General features: G+C 40.3%; 1 protein-coding gene across 1 annotated transcript in view; it reads left to right on the forward strand.

Annotated features, from left to right (window-relative positions):
• Positions 1 to 12,714, forward strand: part of NECAB1 (N-terminal EF-hand calcium binding protein 1) — a 56,077-nt gene that overhangs the window by 33,674 nt on the left and 9,689 nt on the right. The window contains exons 6-8 of the mRNA XM_071737927.1: positions 4,691 to 4,827; positions 7,414 to 7,526; positions 8,001 to 8,077. Of these exons, the coding sequence (XP_071594028.1) occupies positions 4,691 to 4,827; positions 7,414 to 7,526; positions 8,001 to 8,077 (327 nt within the window). The remainder of the gene's footprint in view (positions 1 to 4,690; positions 4,828 to 7,413; positions 7,527 to 8,000; positions 8,078 to 12,714) is intronic.

Genomic DNA, 12,714 nt, shown 5'->3' on the forward strand with positions numbered 1-12,714 from the left:
TCCTACTTGCAGGCATAGTTGTTTCTCATATTCTACTATTTCTAGCTGTCTGAATTTTTTTTTTTAAATACAACCAGAAGATCTTTCTTTTGACCATGATAACCTAACCTAAATTCCATGGGTTGCTTTTTTATCATTCTCTGGTTTCTGATGAGCCAGACTTGCCAGTGGTTAGAGCTGGAGTCAGGTCCTTCTTTAATAAATCTCTGTACCTAACAGTTCCTCAGCTCTCTGCTGTAAACTCATCTGAAGAGAAGAATGCTGGCAAGAGTTCTAAATGCATGACCAGTTGCGCCCTGCTACAAGGCAGAGAGAATACTCGGATAAAATAACTAATGTCTAGGAACATTAGTTCTAGGAATTATTAAGGTCCTGGAGAGCAGGCTGAAGGAAGATGGGATCCTACTTTCTAATGAAGGGTTACAAAGAAGACAAAACAAATGTCTGTTTCAGAGGTACATAGGAAAAGCACAAGAGGCAATGGCTACAGCTTGTGGAAGAGAAAATGCTGAGTAGACAAATGGAAAATACTTTGCACAGAGAGAGTGCTGCAACCAACAGCGGAGAGATGGTTTAATCTCCATCCATGGCCATGTTCCAATCGCAGCTGACCCATCCCCATGTAGCTTTGAAGTTGGCCCTGCTCTGACCAGGGGGTTGGACAAGCTGATAACCACAAATCCTTTCTTCATAAGCTTGTGGAACTCTTGCCTAAGATCCCACCCCTGCTGAGAGATTTCAGAGTTCTTTTTTGTCCCAACTGAGTCAGTTTTCTTGCCCCAAGTAAGCAAACACAGGTATCTGCCTCCTTCACCATCTCAAGGAGCCGTTTTTCTGCTAAGTGGATCAGCATGGTATCAGGTCCCCTGTGGGGAGAAAATCAGGGCTGACACCAGGGAATGAGAGGACCAAGAGAGCCTCTGAACCTGTGGTAGCCTTGAGATTTGGGCTCCATTAGGAGATACCTAAGCCCTACCTCCTCTGCCTTTATAAAAGGAAAACCTCTTCTGCAACTTTTAAGATAGCTGTATGCCAGACCACAGTGACCTTTTCCACAGGGAAATCACTAATTATATGTATTTTCAATTGCATTAGTGGAAACTAAATCTATAGCTGCTCATAGAGGTTGTGGTTGTCTCTTCATGAGACATGTGGAAAATTATCCTCGTTTACTCACCATTAATAAAACTAACAAGCAGAACGATATGTTAACACAGACTTATTTCATCTGGACTGCCCAAACTGCTGTGCAGTATAATGTATATGCTAATTAATGGTAATTTACAGCTAATGAAATTCAAGAATGGGCCATTTTTCTAGTTTATACATAAAGGTGGCACCAGTGGGTCCCATTATTAATTGGTGGCAGAGTAGACTGACAATACAAATGGGAGTCATGCCAGTTACACTGATTCTAACATAATACACCCTTAGCAAATTCATATATATTTTTCTTAATGTATAGTAATATTTTCTTAATTCAGAATTAACATTTTTTTTCTTCTAATGAAATCTAGCCCCAGTATGCCTTTAATAAGATGCAAAAAAAAGCACTTTTCTGTAGGAAGCTGAGTGGTGAAACAATAACAAAGCACGGCTGGTGGTTCCTCCTGGCTGAGAGCTGGAGCTGAGATTTAGTTTGAATTGTAAAAATCTTAAAATATAGTAATGCTGAAAATGTATATTTACTGAAATACCTTCTTCCATGATCTTCAAAGATTTTTAGAAGGATGGGTAAGAGTAGTTACCCTTCAGAGGGCAGCATGCCCTGCATGCTGGGAGTTCAGAGCCCTTATTTTAAGGAAAACTATGAGCAGCCATTTGTTTAACTGGGTGCATTAGGAGAGAGAAGTAATTCCACATAGAAGAGGTGCAAATAACAATATTTGGGTAAACATACACAAGGAAAGGGTCTTTAATAATTCTAGGCTCCCCTAGATGATGTTAGCATCCTGCCTGCCTAGTCCATCTTTACAAAAAAGCTCTATGTACCTAAGGTAAATCTAAACCTCATTTAAAGATCACAGGACCTTTTCCATAGGGAAGTCCTTAAACAGAAAACTTAAGGGACAACAGAACAGGAAAAAAAACCCTAAATCTGGTGAAGTTCACAAACCTGAAGCAGTTCTGATGGGAAAAACCTTAATAACTTAGAGATGCAAGGAAGCATTTCTGAAGGAGTCCAAAAGCAGCCAGCTCAGATAGTAGCAGGTTTAGCAGGTTTAGTAGCACAATTAATTCTTCTATGATCCCACCATCAGTGAGGGCCCACACGAACAGTTCATAAAATAAAACAGTATTGATAAACATTTTAAGTTGTAGTACAGCATGCTGGTATCAGGTTTATCATGATTAAGATCAGGAAGCTATATGGGGGTTTCTGTAGCATTTGCTTTTTGGATGCCCATAATTTTAAAACACTTTGATCACCTTCCTCATGTGAGATTATTTTGGTATTCAAAAACTTACAGGAAATGGTCAGTTCTGTCATGTTATGTTCACTTATTTCCAAGAGTGCTGCTAAAAGCTGAAAAACTGAAACATACCCTGGATTTCTGCTGCAGGGTTTTATTTAGCTGCCTGTGCCACACAGATTTGCACACATTGTTCTAACATGACACAGAGAATCAAAATTTTGGATATCAAATTATCTCTTTCAGGTTCACCAAAGTTTTAAATCAGTTACAATTGAGACAATTTAGAAAAAAAAACAAAAAAACAAGCAGCTTTCCTATTGCGTAAGATTCAGTATTCATAAATGTTGCTAAAATTGTTATTTATAGGACTAGTGTGAGTCTCAGGTATTCACTCAAAAGGCAGACATGCAATCTTCCATGAGTATCTATTTTAAATATGTATAAATAAGAAGGTGTTTGTTGCAGAGTGACTCACACCTGATTAATCTGAAGATAAAAAATGTAAATATAGATGACCATGAAGCTCCTAGCTACATATGTAACCTGATGATTCATGAGTGGTTTAGCACCTGAGGTATCTGTAGCAGAAGCCTTTCAACAAGGACTAATTCTAACATTGTGAATAGATTGCTCTCATTTCAGAATAAATGTTTTTAAAGCTATAAATCTTTTATTTTATATTTAAATTTCAAAAGATCCTATATTTGTGTTTTGATTGCATATATGAAAAAAATCTGAAGCCATAAAATCAAAAAGGCATTTCAGCTGTAATTCACATTGGGAAGAACAGGGAAGAGCTTAAAAATACCCATATATATTGCCAAAATGGGTTCTCAGCTAGTGTAGGAGGCAAAACCATTCAGAAGCTTGGAGATAACAGACCATCACCTAGCTTCAGATTGGCAACTAGAGAAATCTTTCCTTCAATGTGCCTCATATTTTACAAATTAATTTTAAGAATTGTACTCATAGTCTTTCAAGATTAGCTGAAAGGGTTTTCTACAGACATAAGCAGGCTTAGGCTATAAGAAAAATGGATACCAGCACATTTTCATCAGAGTAGAAGACAACAAATTAATTCCAAGTTTGAGAGATGGAAATCCATTTTCCTTCTGTGTTCCTGATGGGACCTCTACACAGTAAGCAGAGGCTCTAGAGATCTTCTATTCCATTTATGAATGAGAAAACAAAAAAAGATGGTGTTTACCTTAATGTACAGGGGACCCTCCTCACACAACATTACCTGCATGTAGAACTGAGTTTTGAAGATATTGGCTTGCCAGAAACATTAAAGGAAATCATATAGAAATATGATTTGGGGGGGCTAAGGAGGGAGCCTGGCATAAAACTTTATTTCTGAAATTATCTACAAAGAGTAAGCATATTTTTTGAACATATAAAACATATTGGAAATGTTATTAAACAAAGAACCATTGCAGACTGCTAAATGTAAGCACAACTTTTCTAACCACCAAGCTCCAACTCAAAGAACATTCAGATACATTTCATAAAATCATGAATCATAGAATGGTTTAGGTTGGAAGGGACCTTTAAAGGTCCTCTAGTCCAATCCCCATGCATTAAGCAGAGATCTTCATCTAGATCACATTGCTATTGAACATTGAATGTTTCCAGGGATGGGGCACCTAACACCTCTCTGGGCAACCTGGTCCAGTGTTTCACCACCCTCACAGCAAAAAAATTGTTCTTTATACCCAGTGTAAACCTACCCTCTTTTAGTTTAAAACCTTTAGCCCTAATCTTGTTGCAATTTCATGTAATTGTTTCATGTCCTTGTGAAATACATAGATACACAGTTTTCAAATTAATTACACAGATTAAAGGAACAAAAAATCAGTTAAAGACACCTAAATTAATAAGGTAATTTCCCTGGTGCAGGCAGTCCTTTAGCTAAATCACTTCTGTAGTTGTCAGTCATATCTTGGCTTTTCCTTACTTAAGGGGTAATGTGGTACTGCCATCCACTGGAGCTGAGAAATGTAAGGAGTGAAGTTTTTCTGAGTAGAAACTATGTTGTGCCACTATGTACCTGGGTCTCTCCCAACTTGGGTGGGATCAGTGTCTGTACCTGAAAATCCAGAGGTGGTCTTGTTCTGAAATATAAAGGCTGCTTATGTGGTTTGCATGTATAAGCACAAAACCATCCAAGCTGCTTCCTTTCTGAATTAAATCTGAATCTTCCTTCACATATTTCTAACCTTGTAGGCAAATCTTTACTTTTTTGTTGTTTTTGTTATTCATGTAACTTTTAGGACTATCAAGAAGCTTCTGGTTTGGAGCAGTTTGTGACTCGCTTTCTTTTGAAGGAAACTGTGAACCAACTTCAGTCCCTCCAGAGCTCCCTGGAATGTGCCATGGAAACCACGGAGGAGCAGACTCGCCAGGAGAGGTGAGACAGCACTGAAGGTGTGAGGAGAGGGATCCCTGTGGATCTCCAAGACTGTTTCACATATCACCTATCAACTAGGAGAGGGAATTTTTACAAGGGCATGTAGTGATAGGACAAGGGGTAGTGGTTAGATATTAGGAAGAAACTCTACTGTCAGGGTGGTGAGACATTGGCCCAGGTTGCCCAGAGAAGCTACTTCTGCCCCCTCCCTGGAAGCACTCAAGGCCAGGTTGGAGGAGGCTTTGGTCTAGTCGGGGGTGTCTCTGGCCATGGAAAGGTGGTTTGGAACTAGGTGACCTCTAAGGTCCCTTGCAACCCAAACAATTCTATCAGTCTATGATAAATAAGGATACACTTTTTAGTCCAAACAGGAACTCTCTAAAAGGATTTTTTTTTCTGAAACTGAGTACAAGCAGGTTCCAATGTGCTCTTGGGGTGCGTTGAATGTAGAACAATGTTGTTCCATCCAATGTTTCTCTGACTTTTTTTAAATCCATGCACTATTTAATATCAATCACAGAGAGACCAGACCACTGTAATGTGAACATATCTGAAATTACTAAGACCACTGACTGTATCCTTGTTTATTTCTTCCACCTTTATAACTTTTTTTTTCGTTCCTGGGTGTACAATGAACCCAGTGTTAAGAGGAGAAATAGCCAGGCTCTTTCTTATTACAATTTCTTCCTAGAACATAGGGCCATCCTACTGGCTAACATCTAACTCTAGGAATTCTCAGTCACATGGGTAACCCACCTCAGTCCAAGGGGTTTAGCTGAATTGAACATTTGATCCTGACCAAGGTATATGACTATATGAATTTGTTGTCCACAGTATGCTACTATTAAAGATGAAATGGGAAAGCTGTTGTGTTTCATGGACATAGAAGATCTCAACACTTCATATTTTAAAATTCATTGCTTTTTCATTCCTCCTTTTGGAAGTGTCATTGTCTTGTTTCTTTGCTGTTACTTATGAGATCTCTGAAGCAGATGACTATTACATTAGGGTTCTGTGCCTGCCAGCTTGACTGCAGGAATCAATCAGGTTCTGAAAGGCTGAGGCTGCAGTAAGTGTGCACAGTAGTTATACACCTCCACTCATCCATAGATGTTTCCAGGTTCCCCACACAACCTGTGAGGAGAGAAAGAGGTCTTGGTCAGTTCAGAGTTGAAACCTGACTTAGCTGCTCCCACATCTTCTAGAGTAATCACTGACTTCTTCTCTGACCTGCCTTTTATAAGGACCTTTCCAGAAATACAGTCTAGACAGAGCACCTGAGTACCTCAAAGTGCTCTCTTAGGTCTGTAGAATTGGGTGATACGAACATCCCATTTGCTGCCAGCTTTCTCATCCTCACTGACTGTCTGGTAGGACATTGTGGAGACTTCTTTCTCCAGTTTTATCAGCACAGTTGCTAAGAAATACCTTCTTACATATTGAATTGTGGCAAAGAAGTGTGACACTGCCCCATCTGCACCATTTTCTGAGGTAGCAATGAGAAAGCCAGGCAAACTCAGCACTTTAACTACAATTATTTAGGAGAAAATTCCTCGTGCAGATGTCCCTATGTAAAATCATCTTCAGTTATGCTTAAGTTAAGCTGGGCAAGCTGTGGGAATCAAAATCCCTTCAAGACACTCATAAACTAATTTAAGAGTGCTCACATTAGGGAAGGGATGTAATTTGGCTTACAGTGAAGGATTTTATGCTGCAGAAAATACCATCCTAAAACATCTCCTTAATATAGTTTGTGAATTTATGGTGAGCCTTCCTTCAGCGCTTCAGGAGATTGGAGAGCTTTCCAAAGCAGTGACCTGGAAATTATTTACTGAACTGTTTAGACTACTGTCTAGTTTTCTTTGCAACCACTCATCTAACCAACTGTTCAAAACTAACCATAGTCCTGGTCCTTCCCTGCTCTCCAGGAGGAACCAAACAGAGACAGACTTCAGTCCTCACACAAACTTTCAAGTTTCAAAGCCATAAATCATTTCTGTATCTGCTGTATTTCAGTAATGGTCCCAGAAACATCACAGAATCATAAATTTGGGTTGGAAGGGACCTCTAAGGGTCATCTATTTAAAATCCTTGCAGTAAGTAGGATCATCCAATGGAGTCCATCCATTGTTAGCTAATTCTCATTGGTTTTTCTTCCTTATTAAGAGATAAAGTTGCTTTTTATTTTTTCTGCCTTTAAGCTGAAGGGGTCAGTGTTTAAAGTTAATATCTCACTTTTAGCTGTTCTTGTGACCCCAGTTCCTCTTCAGAGATGCTACAAAACTCCCATCAGTGCAGAACTGGTATGAAAGTTTGCTTAGGCCAGATCAGGTTTACTCTAGCTTAACCTCACCTTTTTTTTTTTTTCCTTTCATTTTATTTTTTCCCATTTGTCTAATAACTAGCAACCTAAACACAACTAATTAGTAATATGAAAATATGGAAAATAATTGAGTGGAATCATCCGGTATTTCTCATTTTTTTAATTCAAAAAGTAACATACAAGCACATTCATTTTTTGAGACCCAAAAGAGAGGAGCTCTCCCACACATTTTACCTTATGTAGTCTCCTGTGTTTTTGTGCAGACAAGGTCCAACAAAACCAGAAGTGCTCTCAATTCAATGGCCAGGAAAACGCTCAGCTCGAAGGCTTCAGAGGAACAACAGCCTGTCACTGAAGAGCCCTAATTTTAGCACAGGTACTGTTTTTCACATTTTAAAGATATTTAAAGCATATGAATGACAAACAGATGGAGAAAAATATGCTTGTACCTTTCCCTCAAAAATTTAATTTGACACAGTAACTAACTCAGATATTTCACTGACAGAAATCAGTCTTCAATTTAGTATAGAAGGTAATGAGCTGAGACTGTAAGATAAATATATACCCATAGCTCTGAACTGGTAAAAAGTAAATACATAACCATGGTCCAAACTGTGATATCATTTTGGGGCCACAGGTTGATTCTTTAAAGAAAGAAAATAATTCAAATAGTCAAAATCATGTTTTCCTTTAGTTACACTTAAATGAATATTGAGCTAGTTGTAGCATAATTTTCAAGAAGCAAAATAAATTTCAAGCTAAGATAAACCTTTTCAGAAAATAAATGAATACACTATCTTTCAATATTTAGTAACATTTTATAACTGTTGATTATTTATGTTTTCCAAAGGTAGGATTGAGGAAGACAGCCATTGGATGACCCAGATAAACAGACTCCAAAAGCTGATTGACAGGCTGGAAAAGAAGGTGTGTGGGGTTTTTTTTTCATGTGTTTGTTGTCTTATTTTCAGTAAAGCAATCCTTACACCACAAATAAGTTCAGTATCCCCGTGGCAGTCTTTCCAATGAATACTGAGTGAATCATCACCTAAGGGACCTAACACTCATTAAATGCCTACATATTCCTCTCATCACCTTCTTTTCCTATTTCATGAGAGCATGACCTGGGTTTCCCAAGCTCCCCTTTCCCCTTCCTGTCACCACAAATCCAACTTCTATAAAGATCAGAGAAGTCATAATATTCTATGACTGGAGATGTTATTGGATTTAGCTATGTTTGTTTTGGAGAACATAGGACAAGCCTTTCTTTTTTAGGGTGCTTTTTTCCTCTTCCTCTCCAGACTTTCTCACTAAAGCTTGACAGAAAGTTTTACTTCCCCATCAAAGAATATGAATGTATTGAGATTTAAACACTTTCCTAGTAAGTTGAGTTCAACCAAAAGCTGATGCAAATCCCACCATCCCTCCTGGGAGCCATGGGAGCTGCCCCAGCTCTAGGGCTGCACAAGCCCTCAGATCCCTGGGACTGCCTGTGGTTCCCACACCAAAGCAGAGCCCTCTGGGAGTCTGACAAATGACCTGTCTGATCCAATGATACTAAGCCTTCCCAGGCCTTGTAAAAAACCAAGTAACATCTGTCTATACAGAAAATAAATATTTCTTTCGTTTTCGATGAGATTTATTACTACCTGAGGTTTTAAAGTTGGCTTATGTCCATGTGTCGTGTGGTGACTTTTTTTTTTTTTTTTTTTTTTTTTTTTTTTTTGGATAAGAAAGAAGAGCAGAAGAAAAAGTGAGGTATAAATTCATGTGTTGTTCTCTACATGAAGTGTGCCTACCAAGGACAGACAGTTTCCAGTAGGTGCTAAAGGAGTGTCTAAATTCAGTGTATTTTGGGACCCAGGGTATTTCTTCCTCCTCTCAGCCCAGGAGCTGCTCCAGTCCCAGTGCAGCTCTTGTGCCTCACTGCAGGTGTCACCAGTGCTGGGGCTGTGCCTGTGCTCCAAAGACATGGATCCACAAACACCAGTGTGGGTGTCTTCTCCCACACCCACAGGCGGACAGGCAGCGCTCAAGAAAACATAAACATGCACAATCTGATCCTGTTCTTTCCTTCCAGATGACCAGGGTGGGCATTCCACTGCTGAAAGCTATCAAATCCATCAAATCCATCAAATGTCTGCAGCTGGACCCATGCCCCTTACCTAAGCACTGGCTCAGACCTTGGATGCTGGCAGACAAGTGTTTCCTCCTACTCATTCCCTAATCCAGTTTGAGTTCAGTAGCAAATTATACACCTAGAAAATACTTAAGGAAAGGATTTAACAAGAAGACAGAATAAACAGTGGTAACCTGGCACAGGGATCAGCAGGACAGGGATGTTGACCTTTCTCTGCCATTGCTCCCTCCCAAATGAACAAACCGCTCCTAATTATTTTTCCCCTTTGGTCCCAGTTTGGGCACCAAAAGTTGGTATTTCTGTTATCTCAGCCTTATTACTGCTTAGCTGCATTTTTCATACAGTCACCCCCAGCACTGCCAGGCTTGAGAGATTCTGCTCCTGAAAAGGAGCTCAGTGCTCCCTTCAGTTATCCCTGAGGTCTGATGGGCCCTCGCATTGCTTCTCTTTAACCAGCTGTGAAATTTGGCCATACCCTGTGGCTCTGTGTGTAACTTCTGTCAGCTTCTCATTCTATTCCTTGCTATGCTCAGCAGTTCCCTGTGGTCAGTTCAGTTCATTAAGCCTCTGGCCGGGGCATAATCATCTGCATGAACAGAACAGCTTCATCTCAGAGGTCACTTCTGCATGAGGAAAGCAATTGCATAGCAGTTGCCACATTAATGACATTTTAGTAGCAACCTAATTTTTGCAGAATAGCTATAAATTGGGTTTTCAAATGTCAAAGTCTGTCATGAAATGCAACTCTCACTTTTGGTCCAACTTTAGTCCCAGCTTTGCTTTGGAAGCAGGAGCTCATTGGCCTGACACGCTTATCTCCCAATATGGACTGATACCAAAGGAAGTTTCAGACTGAAAAGAATGTTACTGAAAAAAGAAACCTGGTATACAGCAAAGATACAGAAAACAGAACTGTTTCGTAGTAAATAAACTCACAAAAAGGATGTTATAAAATTATGGATAAATGTCAGAGAACCTCAGTTTGAAAAGGAGCTCAGTGCCAACAAAAAACAGTAACAGGGCATAAACCTTCCATAATTATCCCCTGTATTTTATATTTTATCAATATAAAACTTATCAATATGGTCCAAGGTAACATTAAAATTAATTTTGTTTTGGATCCACGAGATAGAGTCCAACCATAGAAGGGTCAGGTGCAAGCAAAAGCTTTCATTTGACAATTGACACAAGAAAAATGATAGAGCCAGATAAAAGAGGGAGAGAGGAAAAGAAGATAGAGAGAGAGTGAAGTGGGACAGAAAAAGGGTAAGACAGTGGGAAGAAAGAATGAGAGAGAGTCACCACCAGGAGTCCAGCTACCCAGCGAGTTTCTTCAAGATGGTGCTGATCCCAGACAGGGTCCAATGTGAGATGGTGATGGGTCAAGAGATGACAAAGCGAGGTGGCCAGAGTAGCCATCTTATGCCCCCAAAGTTCCTTTTGTCCCAAAGGGGCAGCTGTCCATCAGCTGCTGCAGGAGCCAGGTTCATTGGCATCAGGCCCATTGCAGACAGGATGCCTGGAGGGGGAGTTTCTGCAGAAGGATGTAGTCGCCCACCCACTCATCCATTCTTATCTCCTTCCAGGCATCACTCCCCACTCCATTCCAGCCCCCTCAGCATCAGTACAGTCATGGTGGTTTCCTCCACCCTGGCCAGGGTAATCGTGTCTGGAGGGACGTCCCAGCATTGCAGGCCCTCAGAAAAGGGGTGTCCACCCAGCCTGTAGTTCTTGGTTCTTATCTCTTTCCGGGCATCACACTCTGCTCAGCTCTGGCCAGGCCAGGTCCATTCCACCCTAGCCAGGGCAATTCACTTTAATATTGTCCTTTTGAGGCCAATTCCAATCAGTGAGATCAGCAGACTCTCCCACATAGCAATTAGATAAACCTACTTTTGCCATTTTATTAGATCTTATGTGATGCATGTTCAAGACCATCTACCAAAACAGCATCTGGGTCAAGACTGGGATAGGAGTGTATTGCGAAAAGGATGTTGGTGCCTCTTACCAGTAGGAGTCTGTCAACCCATCTACTCTGTTCCAAAACAAAGTCAAGAAAAGCCAAACTCAGCACAAAACAACACAGATCACTTGAATGATCACTGACTTCAGACTGAAATAAATCAGACACACAAAGCAGTGACCAAGTGGTTGGTCACCACTTCCAACCTGGGATAAGGCCATTCCATAGGCCATCTCTCAGCAGTAACTTCATCATTTTTAGACCAGATTAGTAAACTCACCACAGGTAAACTCCAGGTAAACTCACCACATCTAACCAACTGTTATATTTCAGCTGCCTTTCAGCAGCTACTAAAGATTTTTTTTTTTTCTTTCACTTTGACCTGAAGCAGGTTAGAAGGAGCACACTAAGTGACACTAGGAGTCCTTTTCAGAAGCTACCAGTCCTCAGCTGTGGTGAGGTAGGACTGAGGAGGCATTGTAAACCTCAGCTCTGAGCTGCAGACTTGGTCAGTTTTCATTTTCAGGCTGCATGGTAACCCTGCATGTAGGAGCTCTCATCTCCACATGGGGCTACTTCACTTCATGTTCAATGTCAAGTCAGACAATGCCTGATGAGGACTATGTCCCAGTGCTTGCATTCTCTGAGCTCATAGCAAGCTGTCTGTAAGCCTCCCCTCATCTATTTAGTCATGCCCTGTCTAATGACATAATATTAGTAAAGAACTAGTATAGATTACTTTTAACTTCTTGGGGGGGGTAGCAAGTTATTCATCAGTGGTTCCTACTGGAAAACTGAATGATTGATTTAGTATTTTCTAACTCTTCTGCTGTCTTCTGTCAAAGCTGAATTTCACCATGAATCAATCTTCTAAGTCATCTTTTTTTTCTCAAGTTCTACAATTACATACACAGGAAAAAAGAAATTATTTTATTGCTACCATAAGAAAAGGTTTGCAGTACAATGCAAGTCACTCCTATCCTCTTTCTGAAGACATTTCCCTAGAAACAAATTGCACTGAAAGAACTACCACAGGAATTTACATTTTCCCTCAGGGTTGTTGTTTTGGTTTTTTTTTCTGTACTGTCTGCAGTGACAATTGAGCTATTAAAACTGGTGTAGTTTCGTGCTCATTTCATGCTTTTGTATGACCCTTCTGCAGGAGAGGTTCAGATACACAGGAGTTACTGTGTGACTGCTACCTCATTCCTGTCTTGCTCTGCCACCTGCTGCTGGTGGAGGTCCCCTGGACGTTTGAGTTCTGCCTGCACACCTCTTGGTTTTTCAGCAAGTACAGTACTTTTGCTTGTGAAATGTCTGCTCCCTACAGTTAGTTAATCAGTCCTCACCCAGCTGCAATATCCTTGCTACACAAGAATTGATTGCTATGAGAAGCAAAGCACCACTCAGAGTGCAGTTTGCTCCAGCTGCTTACTGCTAAACTCTTTTTTTCTGGCCTTT

The sequence above is a fragment of the Heliangelus exortis genome, chromosome 2, assembly GCF_036169615.1.
Source record: "Heliangelus exortis chromosome 2, bHelExo1.hap1, whole genome shotgun sequence".
In the NCBI taxonomy this organism is placed as follows: domain Eukaryota; kingdom Metazoa; phylum Chordata; class Aves; order Apodiformes; family Trochilidae; genus Heliangelus; species Heliangelus exortis.